Source organism: Psammomys obesus, unplaced genomic scaffold (assembly GCF_907164565.1).
Source record: "Psammomys obesus unplaced genomic scaffold, mPsaObe1.curated_primary_1811, whole genome shotgun sequence".
NCBI classification, from domain to species: domain Eukaryota; kingdom Metazoa; phylum Chordata; class Mammalia; order Rodentia; family Muridae; genus Psammomys; species Psammomys obesus.
In genome coordinates, this window is record NW_026592636.1 from 2,423,443 (window position 1) to 2,439,508 (window position 16,066).

Below are 16,066 nucleotides of genomic sequence, written 5' to 3' on the forward strand. Positions count from 1 at the left end.
TCCACTATGGGGAATGTGAGAGAAAAGACGGAAAAGACCAGACCGGACCAGCTTCCCTAGTCCCCAAGCACAACTGTGAACCTTTCCCCTCTTAGAGCCAATATATTCATCCTGCAGCAGAAAGAGGTTTGTCGTCTGCTCTGAACTGGGCTCCAATAAATATTGTTGCCCATTGAAAAAAAGGGGGGGGGGCTGGAGAGATGGTTCAGTGGTTAAGAGCACTGTCTGCCCTTCTGAAGGACCCAGATTCAATTCCCAGCACCCACATGGCAGCTCACAACTGTCTGTAACCCCAATTCCAAAGGCTCTGACACCTTCACACTAATGCACATTAAATAAAATTAAATAAATTATTAAAAAAAAATGAGACGTGTTATGCCGTCTCCGTCTTTGGTATGAGCACCTGGAAACCTTGTGCACAGCCCTGATCTTGCAGAGCAGGACAACCTTACCCCGTTTCCTGGCCCCTGGGGCCTGCAGTCCTGGGCTCTTCTCTTCCCAGATGGCTAAGGCTCAACGGCTTCTGTTGTGTCCATCTTGGTGCTAGTGGGAACTGGAGATGGATCTTACTCACCAGAGAGGAGTAGGGATGATGGGTATGTCAGTGGCTCCTGGGCAGCCATGACAGGATCTCCTGCCAGCCCTCGTAAGAGAGCCAGGCTGGCTGAGCCCTAAGAGGAAGCCTTGCCCTTCAGCTCTAGCTATGCCAACCATGAGGGGCCTTCTTTGTGCTCAGTTAGTTGCAAGAAGCCTTCTAGGTGTCCTTGGGGGAGGGGCTCAATGGCTCTGCAGAAGCTAGGAGCTGCACAAAGATGAGAACCTCTGCTGTTCGTGTGAGAGCTTGTTTGCCTCTGGTGAATTTCTCCAGAGGGAGGGAGAGTTGGGAACACTCTGCTCCACCTCTCTGCAGGCCTCCCTGCTCTAGGAAGCCCAGGATCCCATCACAGATGCAGGGTTGTGATGTGTTGAAGACAGCCAGGCCAACAAGGGACCAGACTTCAGGGAGCCATGATGGGAGTCGCTCAGGGAGGGTCCTTAGGAGAGTGACTCTCAGAGTCCAGCCTCCTGGGCCCTGTCAGTTCCCTCCAAGTTGCTCCTGACCATTGGACCTCCAGACTGCTCACAGGGTGTCCTGCTCATGTCCACACTCTGGGGACCCACTGCCCGCCACTTCTTTCTCACTGCAATGAGGAAGGCGCCTGGGAGGTTGGGAGGAGCACTGACCGCTACAGCTTATGCTAGGCCAAATGGTGCTTCCCTGGATGCGTTCTTCCAGCCCCATAAGTGAATGTCCACATTCAAAGGAGATTTATTGAGGGAGTGACACAAAAAAACTTCAAGGCAGGCTGGGTATGGTAGCGCACACCTTTAATCCCAGCACTCAGGAAATGAGGCAGGTAGATCTCTGTGAGTTTGAGGCTGACCAGAAGGTCACAGTGAGACCTTGTCTCAACACCACCACCATCACCATACACACACACACACACACACACACACACTGGCAGCATCCTTGCTGAGGGTGAGGCTAAGGATGAGGCTGAGAAACAGGCCTCAGGGTCTGGAAACAAGTAAGTCTACCCGAACTAGCCTTCATTTTATCTTAAATAACTGGTTCTTTTAGATTATGCTTGTTATACTTTACGTGCAGGAATGCTTTGACTGCTTGCATGTGTGTGCACCATAGACAGTGCCTTTTGGACCCCCTGGAACTGGAGTTACACATGGTTGCAGTCCATCACGCCAGTGCTGGGAATCAAACCCAGGTCCTCTGGAAGAGCAGCCAATGCTCTTGACTGCGGAGCCACCTCTCCAGCCCCGCCCCATTTGTTGTTGTTAGTGTTGTTTGTTTCTTTCTTTTGTTTTTCCAGACAGCATTTCTCTGAGTAACAGGCCCGGCTGTCCCGAAACTCACTCCGTAGACCAGGCTGGCCTTGAACTCACAGAGATCCCCTCTGCCTCTGCCTCCGAGGTGCTGGGGTTAAAGGTGTGCACCACCACCGCCCAGCTTTGAATGATGTTGAACTCCTGGTCTTCCTGGTCCTCTGTGCTGGGATATCAGGTGTGCATCACCATTCCTGGCTCTTGTTCATGTCCTGATCTCTGGCTTCCCGCCTTAGATGCTCTGTGGAGTCCAGACAGAGGCCAGTGGCCCTGTGTTCAGATTCCGGACCTTTGGCTTGCAAACTGGCCAGTGTGGGGGAAATTGTCCCTTTATCATTGGCACAAGCGTCAGCAGTCACTTGGGAAGAGCTTCCAGGTGACCAATGTCCATAAGTGGCTCTGGCCGTTCTCGCAGATGCTGATCATTGCTAGAAAGGGGGGACTTCTGGAATTAAAAACAAAAAAAACCCCGCCATGCTTCCCTTCCAGAGGGTCTTCAGAGTGAGCCCTGGGCAGTGGGTGGCGGCTTGTGGGGTCTTCAGATGGTACCAAGTGTGTCTGCGGTCATAGTCACTCACAGCATCAGATAGGGCAAGAACATGAGCCAAACTTGAGCACTGTATCCCTAGGGATGTCACATAAACACTCAGAGCCACCAGGCCCCAGTTCAAGAGGAACAGAGACTGTGGCTCTGAGTGCCTTGTGAGGAAACTTCCAGAGGATCTCTCAAAACAAACAGAAGGCGTGGGAATCAGGCACGGAAAATGGAGGGCTTGCTCTGCTCTAATGACTCCGCCCACCGCGCTGGGCTCCTAGCAACCTCACCAGCAGCTAGCGGGAGACTGATCCATCCGTACCGACTCAGGGCCACACAGGCCCCAGCTCACTGGCATGCCAGACACTGAACCTCAGGAGGGCAACCTCCCAGTAGTGGCTAGCATTGCCCTCCAGAGACCCCACAGAAAAGACTGACGACCAGCGCGGCCCAGAGGAATGCAACCCAAAGGGACACAGAATAAGGAGCAGAGGCGGCAAAGCCCTTTCTCTGTCCATCTGGCTACTGGATCCTCCTTTCACCTTCCCACCTGTCGCATGGGCTGTGGGAAGGTGCCCCGCACCACCCGGGCTTTTGGCATTTGCTCTCACACCCTGCCCTGCCCTTGGTGGGAAGCCAACAGGAATCAAGCCCATTGGAGCGCAAGGATGGGAGCCCCTAGTGGCGAATTCGGGGATAGCTGGCAGGTGCTATGAGCTACCAGCTGAGCTGGGGGGGGGGGGGACGAGAGTGTGTGCGTGTGCGTGTGCGTGTGCGTGTGCGTGTGTGTGTGTGCGCGCGCGCGGGCGCTGTATCTGCTTCCTGCTCTGTGGGCTCAGCGTCCTGCAATCAGGGGCAAACACCACATCCTCAGACATGCTCTGTAGCGACGTCTTTCTGCATTTCCTAGATGAGGAAGCGGGATCAAGGGCCATTCCCAAGACACCCAGGGGATGTAGGTATGACTTAAAAGAAAACGCACCCTCTCACAGGTGTCTGTTTTCCAAACTAAAAAGAGTCCTGGAGACACCGGGTGACACCTGCTTCTATGATGAGGTGAACATGGAAAGCCTTAGGCTGCACCTGGAAAACCGTTCGCTGGGCTCATGCTGTTTCGTGTGTCTCAACAACAAAAAAGAAAAAAAAAAAAGATTCTAAAATTAGTGCCCTTTTAAAATTCAGATGCAGCCTCCCAGTCTGTAAAATTGGGAAATGACACCACGAATTACACCCTCCGCCCTGATTTGAAGGGCAGTTATCTACTCCTGTGCATGTGCTCATATGTGTCATATGTGTACATTGTGCATATATGGAGGTCAGAATACAACCTGTGGAGTCTGTTCTCTCCTTCCACAGGTAACGAGTCTTCAGGCAAGCACTTTTATTTGCTGACTCATCTTGCCAGGCCCCTCAGAGCACAATGCTAAATTTTAACAAACATTCCCCCCACACTCATGATGTGGGACACTCTGGCGACCTGCAGCCACCCCTTTCCCCATTAGTGGTCATTCTCCACCTTTGACTCTGGGCTGGCCTTCTCGCTTGTCTTCCTAAGTTTGGCACTGAATTTTAACAGTAAAGCCCGGTGTGAAGGCTTGTAATCCCAGCACATGGTAAGATGAGGCAGGAGGATTGCCTTGAATTCACAGCCAGCCTGGGCCTCATATTGATTTCCAGAACAGCCAGGATGAGAGAGAGAGAGAGAGAGAGAGAGAGAGAGAGAGAGAGACATACAGAGTGAGACAGAGACAGACAGACACAGAGAGAGTGTGTGTGTATGTGTGAAAGAGAAATAGAGAGATTCTTTCTCAAAACAACAAACAAACAAACAACAGGACTTGAAGCTGGGAGGGAGATTTTGTGGGGGACTCTGGGGGAGTTGAAGGGAACTGGGTTTGGAGGGATGGTTCAGTGGTTTAGAAGTACTGCAGCTTGGCTTGGAGTTGCACGCCTTTAATCCCAGGCAGAAGGAGGCATATCTCTCTGAGTTCGAGGCCAGCCTGGTCTACAAAGTGAGGTGAGTCCAGGACAGCCAGGGCTACACAAAGAAACCCTGTCTCAAAAAACAACAACAAAAAAAAAAACAAACAAAAAACAAAAACAAACAAACAAAAAAAAAAAACAAAGAAACAAAAAGACACAAAAAGTGCCCTCTCAGAGGGCCTGAATTCACCTCCCAGCACCCACATCAGACAGCTCACACCCAGCTCCAGAGGCATAGCACACCGCTGGCACCCCTGGGCACCCGCATTCACCAGCACCTTCCCACACACAAATAGACAAACATACACCCAATTTTGGAAAAAAAATGGATTGTCAGAGAATAAAAAAATATTATTATTATTATTATTGTTATTCAACCAGCAGAAAAGCCCTCGAGCCAATCTCTCTGGCCGACTGGTCACAGGAGTCCTGCTCAGCTGCTGCCCACACCACACAGGCTCTGGAGATTCTGCAGAAAGCAGCAGGCGCCCCCTACAGGCAATAATTTCCTCCCCTTTTCTCCGTTCTTTCTCCCGGAGGTACCCGCCAAAACCTAGGAGCGGTTATCCGGATCGCCAGGCCAAGTCTCCCTCCCTCTCTGGCTCTGTAAGCCTCAGTTTCCTTCAGGATTCACCCCCTCACTTCCAGATCATTGCTATAACAAGTTGTAACAGACTCTCGCTCTCGGCGTGAACAGCCCGGGCTCTTGTTGTATGTATGAACAAAGGTCTATGCCCGTTCTTTCATCCGATCCACAAGACAAGCCCAGAAGTAGGCTGATGCAACTGGCCCAGAGTCCAGTTGCCCAGGGAGTGCCCAAAATGTGCCCAGGGAGTGGCCAGCTGTGGATCTGCCGTCATCCGCAAGCGTTAAGACGGGCCATCCTGCTTCTTCCACACACAAGGCTCCGTCTTCGTCTCTCGCGTGCTGGGCCACTTTCAAGGGTCCCGTTTTCTACCTGTTCAGAGTTGGCAGTAAATCCCACCATTGGGAAGAATGTTCTCCTAGGCGCCCTCGGGAACCGGACAGGCATTTTCTCTGCGCACCCCATTCCCAAGGGAGTCTCTGAGAAGAGGGCAGGGTGGGGATGGGATGCTGGCACCTGCATGCCACTCTTCAACCCAATTTGAGGAGAATCCTCAGAGAAGCCTCCGCCAGCCTCCCCGGCACCCCACACTTTAAAACGAAAGCGGCAGCAGAAGGCAATTAAGATTAATAGCCTGCGCTGTCGATTGAGAATCACAAGGGGGAAGTAATTAGATTTTACAGGAGGCACGGTTCTCTGAACCAAGCCTCACAGCATGGAGTCACCGGTCCGGAGAGCCTTCGGCGATGGCTTTTTGTATGGGCTTTCCTGGTGACAGTCTCCCAGAGCCCCCGTCATTAACGCCAGCAGCTATTGGCGTCTGAATGTGGCGTGTTCCTCATTGAGATTCATCGGACCTGCCATCCCTCAGCCGCCCCGCCCCTGCAGACAGACCTCCCATCACCACCGAGCCAGCCCGGTACCTCTTTCCCCAAACCAGCCCCACACCCAGGAGGTAGGGGATTGGAGGCCTAATGAGAAAGGATAAGGGTTGGCCCAAAGCCCCCCGCGAGGACCCTTTCTTCCAGGACGGGGAATTCTCTGCAGGCTGCCTCCTTTCTTTGCGAGCGCGGCTCACCGAGAGGCCCCTGTTCCCCCACCCGACCCGCCGCCAGCGGCGTCCGCGCTTGCAAGCCAGTGGGTTCCCTCCTGGCCGGTGGGCAGACCCTGGGAGGGGCCCAGCCACCCACACAAGAGGGGACCCGCGGCCCGTCCTGCTTCTGCGCGCTGGCCAGCCCACCCTCCTCGAGAGTCGCAGCCCCAGTGACTCTCCCCTGGTGGAGCCCACGCGCGAGGCGGGCAGAGGGCCCCGCGGAGCTGGGCCGGCAGCACAGCCGAGGCCGAAACTGGGGCTGAAGCGCCACCTAGCGGGCGCGACTCGCTGCCGCGACGTCTGCACCGTTCACCGCAAACACCCAGGAAGAGGGGGCCTAGGTGTGGGGCCGGGGGAAACGTGAGAGGGTCGGCTGCGTGAGGGCGGGCTAAGGGAGGGGACCCAACACTCCAACCGGGGGCCAAGGAGGCAGAGCTCCGCGTGCCTTGCCATCCCTAGCGACCGTCCCCAGCGCATCCCTCTGAGAGCCGAGGCCCTGAAGGTCTGGGTCCTCGAGAGTGAAATTAAAACCGCCCGCCTGGTCAATAAACCGCCAGGATGCCGTGCCTTGAACACTTGCTACCGGGGACCCGGTGGCGAGGAGGGATGAGGGCTCCTTCTCCCGCAGCTCTGACCGGCCTGGGCGGGGTCACCGGGCTGGGCCCGAGTGGGTGTGTGTGTAGGGCGGAGTCTCGATGCAATTAAGAGGAGAAACTGATGCGGCGGCGGCAGCTACCCGCGCCCCCCCCCCCCCGGGACGAAACGTATATAAAGCCGCGTGCGCCGAGCCGCCGCGCCGTCGGAGCAGCGCTGCGCGCCCCGCGCCGCCAGCGCCCCGCTGCTTTGTGGCCGCCGCTCCCCCGCACCTGCCCTGCCCCTGCCGCTCGCGCCCCCCGAGCCCCCGCAGCCTCCTCGCCAGCTCCCTAGCCGTGCCTCCCGAGGTGCCATGTGGAGACCGCGGGAAGGACGTGCAGCCGGCCGAGCCCTGGTCCTGGCCGCTCTGTGGCTGACCGTGACTGGGCGCCCCCTGGCCCGGCGATCCCTGGCCCTGTCCGACGATGAAGGGCCGCTCGTTCTCTACGGCTGGGGCAAGGTCACCCGCCTGCAGCACCTGTATGCCGCCGGTCCCCACCTCTCCAACTGCTTCCTGTATATCCGGAGCGACGGCTCCGTGGGCTGCGAGGATGACCACAATAAACGGAGTAAGTGTCCACCAGCGCGTCCCCTGGGGCCCGGGAGCCCACGGGAGTGCCTTGAGGAGGGCTTAACCCCCCCACCCCCATCCCCGGACTTCCAGGCTGGAGCTGGAGAGGAGCTAGGTAGTGCGGCCCCGCCGTGCCCACGTGCTGCTGGGTCCCGGCTGCAGCTTCTCCCTTCTCTTGCTCCCAGGTTTGTTAGAGTTCCGCGCGGTCGCTCTGAAGACGATTGCCATCAAGGACGTCAACAGCGTACGGTACCTCTGCATGGGCCCGGACGGCAAGATCCGGGGGCAGGTGAGCGCCCCCACCCCACCCCCACCCCACGCGGCGGGATGCTCCGGGCGGCGCGGGGTCTGTGTTGGGTCTCTTCACCTCCCGCTTAAGCCCAGAAGGAACTTCGAGGGCTAAGTAGCCAGTGCTAGTTAGGTTAATGTTACTCTGCCCTCTCGGTGCGGAAAGGGATGGCCCCAGACTGAGCGGGCCAGGGAGGAGGCCAGCAGAGCGTGTCTAATCCACCCAAAGGTTGGCTCGGCTAGCTGCTCAGTACCATTCAGCTTTTGGCCCTTTTGATATTGAACAGGAAAACCCACCTCTGCCCTTTGTATCTCCAGGCTTGGCGTGTGTGGTCCTCTATTTCTTTTCTCTCCCTCAGGCAAAAGGAAAAAAAAAAGAAAAGAAAAGAAAAGAAAGGGAAGTGTTTTTTTCAGTCAGTCTCTATGTCCTAGGAACGCTATGTAACATTAGGTACTTCAGGAAGCCTCCAAAGCGCTCACCTGCTTGGGAGCTGAGGGAATGGGGGTTAGGGCCCTGTAGGAACAAAGGCTCTGAGTTCAAAGAGGTCTTCAGCTCTTCCTCCAGCGGTACAAGCGGAGGCTGTGTGCGGTCCCTTGGCCAAGGCCTCCCATCCAGCCCTGGCCTCCTGGAAGGAGCTGGGGTTGGGGTTAGGGGGCTCCCTGTAGGGAAGGATGGCTGCCGGACTCAAGGGTTTTGTTGTTTGGTTTTTTGCCTTTGTGTGTGTGTGGGGGGGGGCTCTGGGGTCGATTTATCTACCCTAAAAGACCACAAAAGAAAGAAAGGAAGAGAAAAAGAGAAAGAAAAAGAGAGGAGAGAGAAAGAAAGAAAGAGAGAGAGAAAGAAAGAAAGAAAGAAAGAAAGAAGGAAAGAAAGAAGGAAGGAAGGAAAGAAAGGGGTCTTCAGGGAAAGGAGGGTGCTGCAGAGGAGCCGGTTTACAAAGAAGGGGCTCCACCACCTGTCTGAAAGCTGATAATCCAGGCCTGAGCAAAATTTCTGCCACAGTGTCTTACTGGAATATTTATTTGTGGCCTCCCTCCTGTTCTGCTCTAATCAAAGACCCATAGGAGCTTTGCCCCTCAATTCCAGTGCCGCCCCGGATCTAGTGGGCATAGTCCATCATAAACTATTCCTGACACTTTTTTTTTTTTAATAGAAGCCCCACACAGTCTATCGCTCCTATATGAAGAAAGGGTGGGCAGTTCTTCCTAGGAATTCTCCAAGAGAAATAACATCCTGTGTTTATCTACGGCTCACATTTTTCAGGGAACGTGGCCTCTGCTGCCTGGTGGTTGTGTCCCCACGCCATCAGCCAAGGCAGAAGCCGTAGGTTCTTGGAATCAGCCTGTTATCAGAGCCTTATCTTCCACCTGTGGTTCAGTGACCTCCACAGGCAGAAACAGGGCTTGTGTTTATTGAACCCATGCGTTCCCAAAGGGATGTAACACCAGTTTGGAAGGCTGCTACTGGTACCCGAAGCCTGGGGACTAAGAAGGTCCTGCTACTGGGAGTGATGGGGGATCAGGGACAGCTTCCTGTAGCACACATTTCCGGCCACCCACAGGGTGCAGGCTTGGTCCTCGGCATGGGGGAGGGGCTGCGGATTATCAGGCAGATCCTGGCCTGCTGCCTGTGGGGGGGGGGCTTCTCTTCTCACAGTGGTAGGGGACCCAACCACCTCAGCATTAGAAAGGCTTCCTGTGCTGCCTGGCTAGATGGGGAAAGCTCGCTTTATCCCCTGCCCCAGGGAAGGCTGCAGTTACCACCTGGAAAAGGAAATCTAACTGGGAACAGAGTTTGGGAAGCTGAAAAATAATGATCAGAATTTAACGTCACTAGTTAAAAGCCACGGAGACTTTCACGATGCTAGTGGCTGTGTGGATGTTACTCAGTCTAGGCAGGGGTGGATAACTGGAATAAACCACTCACCTGCCAGCCCAACCCTCTGGAAGCAGCGAAGTGGTTGCCTAGCATGCGCAGAGTCCTGGGTTCAGCTGAGCACTGCATAAAATCAGCCCAGTGGTGCTAGATTGTTGTCCCAACGTTTGGGATGTGAAGGCTTAGGAGTTCAAGGTCAGCACAGGGTACATGAGGACTCTTGTCTCAAGATATAAATCTAGGCCTGACAGGGTCATTGGGGCCTTTCATCTCTGCACTCAGGAGGCAGGGGCAGGCAGATCTTTTGAGTTGGGGGCCAACCTGGTCTACGTAGCACATTCTATCGAGGCCAGCCAGGGAGGGGTACATGTAGTAAGACTGTGTCTCAGAGAAAATGCTGGGATGCATCTGGATTGAGCTAGCAGAGACAGTCTCATGTAGCCCAGGCTAGCCTTCAATTCCTGATCTCTTACCTCCACCTCTCAAGCTATGGGATGGTGGTTGCGCACCACCATGCCTGGCTTTTTGTGTGCTTGAAGGCAGCTGATAGGAAAGCGCACACAGCCAGCAGCCGTGGGGATGGGATAGCCCCGCGGTGCTCATGCTCACAGCCTCTTGTTTCTTTCTCCAAAGACTCATTACTCGGAGGAGGACTGTAGCTTCAGGGAGGAACTGGACTGTTTAGGCTTCAACCAGTACGAATCTCCGAAGCACCACCTCCACATAATCCTCATCAGGGCCAAGGCCAGGCAACAGCTCCGGGACCAGAAGCCCTCCAACTTTCTCCCCGTGTTCCCGCGCTCCTTCCTGGAAGCCAAGGAGCAGCTGGAGTCGGAGGTGCTCCCTCAGTCCATGGAGAGCGACAGCATGGATCCGTTTGGGATGGTGGAGGACGGAGAAGTGGTCAAGAGTCCCAGCTTCCAGAAGTAATGGGGTTCTGGCAGGATGGAGAGAACCCCAAAATCCTAGGAACTTCCCCTTAGGAGCTTGTACATATTCTAAGTCTCCCGTGGACCATGTGTGCTTTTAGTGGCTAGACTTGATCATGAACCTAAGTTGACTGCCTGCCTGGTTGCCATCCGAGCCCCATTGACTTTGGAGGCTGCTGACATGGGGCTAGGTTGCTCCAGTTCTGTTTGAATGCCTCCACTAATGGGGAACTCACTCCTGTGAAACATTCTTTAATTTTGAGCCAAATCTGTGAAACTTTGGGCAGTTTCAGTGAGGCAGCTGGCAGATGTGAAGTCAAATGACAAAATTCACGTACAGGACGTAGGCTCTGAAGTAATATGTTGACTGTCAGGACCTCACGGGGTCTCAACTTGTCCCCCCAAGTGCCTCCTGGGCAGAACTGATGGGGCAACAAATTTGGGGGGAAAAGGCAGCCCAGAAAACCTTGGGGGCTTTGCAGGATGGTTTGGGGATTAAAAGTTCCAGCTGACCCCTTAGCTTCCCCCTTCTCCCCACTCTCTAGGCGTCAGATGGAAGTGACCCTCAGGAGTGGCCTCCAGCCTGGTGAACAGTCACTTCCCCTTGTGCCCCAGCAGCTTATCTTGGTCATGTGACCCTAGAATCTGGATCTGCCCACTCTACCCCCTTCCCAGAGCAAGTAGCAGGTAGCTCCTTAGCCATCCCAGCTCCTGGCTCCTGCCCCTGACCACTAACCATTGTGTAGACCCGTGTCAACTGCCTGTGTCAAAACTGCACCCCTCATTGGCAAACAAGCGACAAGATCAGGAAGCCCCCAAACTTGCAGTGGCAGCAGGGGAGACAAGTCCTCTCCCCAGCACTTACTTGGCAGTGTGGTATTTATAAGTAATTTATTTTGTATACATCTCTTATTTTCTTACTTTATTTATGCCCCAGGTCGTATTTATGTACATGGCGTGTGTTTTCTACATTAAAAAGGAGTTGGTTTGTATCAAAAGTTGTTCTCTTCCAATGGAGATGCAGAAGGGGGCCCTGGTGCCTTTGTTGGCAACGGGTGGCTCCCTTTCTGGCCGGTCGCACCCCTTCACCCCTCATATCCAACCGCCAGATCAGGCCAGAAGGGTATACAATGACTTCAGTCAGAAAGCCCCACCGTCAGCTTTTGCCATTTAGGGACACACTGGTTGGTTGGGGTGAGGAGGTGGGGAAGGGCTTGTTGAAGAATCTCACACACACACCCCTCCCTTTTTCTGGGCCACAGTTTCTCTTATTACATAACTCTGGCTGTCCTGGAACTCTTAAAGTAGACCGAGCAGGCTTCGAACCCAGAGATTCGCCTGCCTCCTTAGTGTTGGGATTAGAGGCATGTGCCATAAGGCCCATTCCAAAAAGAAAAAAAAAAAAGTCTTGGAGAATGAGGATGTCACCAGCATGCAAATTCTCTGTCCTGATGTCTGTCTGGTCTGCCCCACTGGGAAAACCAAAGCTTGCTTAAACTTTTTGGCGACTTCCTCTGCCATCTAGAAACCAGGACTTTACCACAGGGTGATGGGGAGGGGATGACGTGGCCATGAGCCCTCAGCTGGTGGGTTCAAGAACAATGGCTGTCACAGTTCTGATTGCTGGGGGAGGGGCAAGATCAGGGTGGCTCGGGGGGGGGGGGGGCAGCTAAGGGTATTTGCCACCATTGGCCCCTAGGGACTGTGAAAGGAGAGGGTTGTGGAGTGACCTCCCCAAGGGAAACAGGGCTCAGACCTTCACCCTCTTACCCCTTTTGGATTAGGAATTGACTCTGTAAAAGCTTCCAAGACCAGAAAGGAGAAAGCGGGGATGAAGGTGGGGATATGGGGGGGGGGATGGGGAGGGGCTGAATGGCCCCAGGAATTGGGCCTGGATGTGATGTTGCGGAGGTATGTTTGTTTTTGTTTGTTTTTTTTTTTTCCTCTGGTCCCTATTTCCTGCCAGACAGCTTCAGAGTACCTGGGCGTCTTGAAGAAGATGTGTCTTTTAGTATGCTAATGGCCTTCCTGAGCTAGTATCCCTCACCCTCTAAGCCTGGTTGAGTACCACACACCCTGAAGTTGGGCCTCCCTGAAGCCTGAAAGGATTCACCTTGTTCTGATTATCAACCCCAAGGCCATTTACCTGAACCATTATACCTCGCCCATGAAGTCTCCATTAGCACCTGGCTCAGAAAAGCTTCTGCAAGCCTCTGAACCTGTTGCTCAGGTGGCCCTCAGGAGGTCTGGATAGCACAAAGCCTTCCCTCCACCCTGGCTCCCTGCTTCTGCCCTTCCGCCCGTCCTTTGGAGAACAGTTGGAGGGGTCTGTGTGAAGCAGCCCTTGAGTTTGAGACCAGCCTGGTCTCCTTAGTGAGACCCTGCCTCAAAATACATAAACAAACAAACAAACAAACAAATCAGAATAAATCCACAGTCTGCTGGTTGGTAGATCAAATTAGTGGGAGGAAGAGGGGTCATGGGTGGGCACCCTGAACTCGTAGTCAGTGGAGCCAAAGCTGAAGAGGAATACTGACCTCGGCCGTGGGGACCCTCATCTGCAGCTGCTGCCTGACAGGTGGGGTGGAACTCAGGGGTGACCCTGCTGCAGTCGCCCGCTAGAGGTGAGAGGCCACAGAAGGGAAACTGCGCTGTAAATAGACAGCAGCGAAAATGGAGGCAAAGCTTTTTCCTCACTCCCAATAGTCAAGGCCACGTTGATGGGCACGTGGCATGTGTCTGTATGTGTGCCAAGGTGTGAGTAACCATATTTTCTGCTGTGTCTTGGTGCTTCTTTTTTGTATTTTTGTTTGTTTTGTCTTGTTTTTCAAGACAGGGTTTTTCTGTGTCTCCCTGGATATCCTGGAACTAGCTCTGTAGACCAGGCTGGCATCGAACTCAACAGAGATCCATCTGCCTAAGGCATATGCCACCACTGCCTGGCAACTTGGTGCTTTTTAAATTCTGTTTCTTCACACAGGCTTTCCACATCTTCAAGAGATTCCATCATTGCTTGTCAGGCATTTCTTCCAGGAGGGCTCAGACCCTTCGCCTTGTGATTTCGTGTTTATTGTTATTTTTCTGAGGTGGGGTCTTCTTCCTTAGCCTCCTGAGTGCTGGGATGGCAGTGGTGTGCCACCGGGTAATTTCGTATCACCCCCCTTTTCCCTCCCTCCCAGCTTCTTTCATGTCTCCATGCGTACTCATTTGATCCCTGCCCCAGCCCTGTCCCGATGCTCCCACTGAAGAAAGAATGAACCACAGGATCGGGTCTGCAGACAGTGATCCATGAGCTAGGTTTGGTGTCCAGCTTGATAAAACAGCGGTAGAAAATTGGGGGGTTGGGGGTTGGGATGGAAATTGAGATAGGGTCTCACTCTGTAACCCACGATGACGGGAACTTGTTGTGTATCCTAGAACTGACTGCGGTCCTCCTGCCTCATTCTTCCAATCTGGGGTTATCTCAGATACCACGTCTGGATTTAGACACTATAAAAGAAAAAGACTCGTTTACTTTTATTTTATGTGTATGGATGTGTTGCTTGCCGCAGACCTCATGTACACAGTGCCCATGGAAGCCAAAAGAGGGCATCAGATCCCCTAGAGTTACAGACGGATGAGTGCATCCTGTGGGTGCTGGGAATTGAACCTGTGTCCTCTCTAAGAGCAGCAAGTGCTTTGAACCACTTAGCATGTCTGCAGTCCCTGAACTTAAACTTTCTTTTCTTTTCTTTCTTTCTTTCTTTCTTTCTTTCTTTCTTTCTTTCTTTCTTTTTTTTTTTCTTTTTTCAAGACAGGGTTTCTCTGTGTAGTCTTGGCTGTCCTAGATTCACGAATATGCCACCACTGCCTGGCAACTTGGTGCTTTTAAACTTCTGTTTCTTCACACAGGCTTTCCACATCTCCATTTGTTTCAAGGGATTCCATCATTGTTAGTGATGGGCCCCAGGGTCTTGGACAACTGTTGAGTTCTTTTCAGACAGGTTCTCCCTGATGCCGGCCTCCAGCTCTCTAGCCTTCTGCTTCAACCGAAGCATTGGAGTGACAGACAGAAACGCCTCTGCTCAGCTCCGGGAGATGTGCTTTGTAGAGACTATCACACGGACATAGGCGGGACACTACATGATGTTGTTAGTTTGGTGAGAAGGTAATGTTTCATTTGTTTATTTTGTTATTTAAACAAAACCTCAGGGCTGCAGAGATGGCCCATCAGTTAAGGGCACTGGTTGTTCTTGCAGAGGGCCCAGGTCACAACGGCCTGGAATGCCAGCTTCGGGGGACCAGGGGTCTCTGGCTCCTTGAGACATGCACACACAGCCGTGTGTAGGCGCACACATACATATCATTAGTAAAAACAAATCCAATAAATAAATTCTGTGGTTGTGTTGGGGAATCAAACCCAGGGCCTCAAGCACAACAGGTGAGAGCTTTGTCATGGAGCTACGGTGCCCACCTAAAAGAGCATGATCCGTGTCTGTCAGCAACATGCAGGGAAGTATTTCAGGCTGGGGAGCAAGAGCAGGGAGCCTTCACATCTAGGCCGAAGGGCTGAGGAGTGGAGGGCTCGGTCTCCACACTTATGAATCTGTCTACAAATAACTGAAAAAGAACCCCAGACACCGAGGTGTGAGTTACTTTTGTTGGAGACAGGGTCTCACTGTAGACCTGGCTGTCCTGGATCTCCCTTGTATAGACCAGGCTGGCCTTGAATTCTCAAAGATCCACCTGCCTCTGCCTCCTGAGTGCTGGGATTATAGACATGTACCTTGATGTATGGGTTTTTGATGTTGTCTGGGGTGGAGATGGAACGCAGGTCCTCATGAGCCTGTGCCTGCTCATCGGTGAGGTGATTCTAGCTGCTGCCTCAGGCATGCTCTCTTCACACCTGCCTCCTGGAGGCTGTTGGAATGGGTGGATGCCTTGCACCTGCCACCCACCGCTGTGGTCTTGCACAGCAATGTGGAGCAGAGCCTTGAGACCTGCAGTTGATACAGGAAGTGTGTGTGGCTGGGGAGCAAACCTTGGCTCTGTGGGGTCACAGAGGTTCAAGGCTAGCCTCTTATAATGGCCTCATGGGTACGGTCTCAGAGTGTGCCACAAGCAGGAAGAGATCATGTCTACATGAAAAGATGAGCACAAGCACATGTATCATGTACACCATCCAATGAAGAGAACATTGCCAAAAGAAGTCGTAAGACACAGAACAGACAGGGACACGGTCAGTGGTGGACTATGGCTGAGCAAGCAGAAGCTCTGGGCTCCATTGAAAAAGAAAAGAAACAGGTAAAAGAAAATAGGTAAAAAAAAGAAACACCAAATACTTCTGGTGATAAGGGCCGGGGAGAAGTCTTTCTCCATAACTCTCTTCTGAGGTTCTTTTTTCAAAAGCCTTTTAAAAGGAGGGGGTGTGGCTGGAAAAGAAGTAAATTGAAGAGTATCATGTTAAATGAAGTAAGGCAGACTGGCCAGCAAGAGGGCTTAGTGAGGGCTGGAGAGATGGCTCAGAGGTTAAGAGCACTGGCTGCCCTTCCAGAGGTCCTGAGGTTTAATGAGATCTGGTGCCCTCTTCTGGTGTACATGTGTACATTCAGGCAGGACACTGTATACATAATAAATAATTTAATTAAATAAAAATAAAAAAATAAAATAAAATAAAATAAAATAAAATAAAATAAAATAAAATAAAATAAA

At 52.9% G+C, this 16,066-nt stretch overlaps 1 protein-coding gene across 1 annotated transcript; it reads left to right on the forward strand.

Annotated features, from left to right (window-relative positions):
• Nucleotides 1-6,684: 6,684 nt before the first annotated feature.
• Fgf19 (fibroblast growth factor 19) lies at nucleotides 6,685-10,376 on the forward strand. The gene is made up of 4 exons (XM_055614657.1): nucleotides 6,685-6,749; nucleotides 6,853-7,280; nucleotides 7,468-7,571; nucleotides 10,080-10,376. Exons 1-4 carry the CDS (start codon nucleotides 6,685-6,687, stop codon nucleotides 10,374-10,376), a joined length of 894 nt encoding a protein of 297 aa, XP_055470632.1.
• The last annotated feature ends 5,690 nt before the right edge of the window (nucleotides 10,377-16,066 follow it).

What these genes read in the sequence shown, in the direction of transcription:
- Fgf19 (XM_055614657.1), top strand. Translation starts at nt 6,685, where the DNA reads ATGAGGGCTCCTTCTCCCGCAGCTCTGACCGGCCTGGGCGGGGTCACC. An exon ending in ACCGGGCTGGGCCCGAGTGG is followed by an intron (nt 6,750 to 6,852) that starts GTGTGTGTGTAG and finishes ACGTATATAAAG; the next exon opens with CCGCGTGCGCCGAGCCGCCG. An exon ending in GGATGACCACAATAAACGGA is followed by an intron (nt 7,281 to 7,467) that starts GTAAGTGTCCAC and finishes TCTTGCTCCCAG; the next exon opens with GTTTGTTAGAGTTCCGCGCG.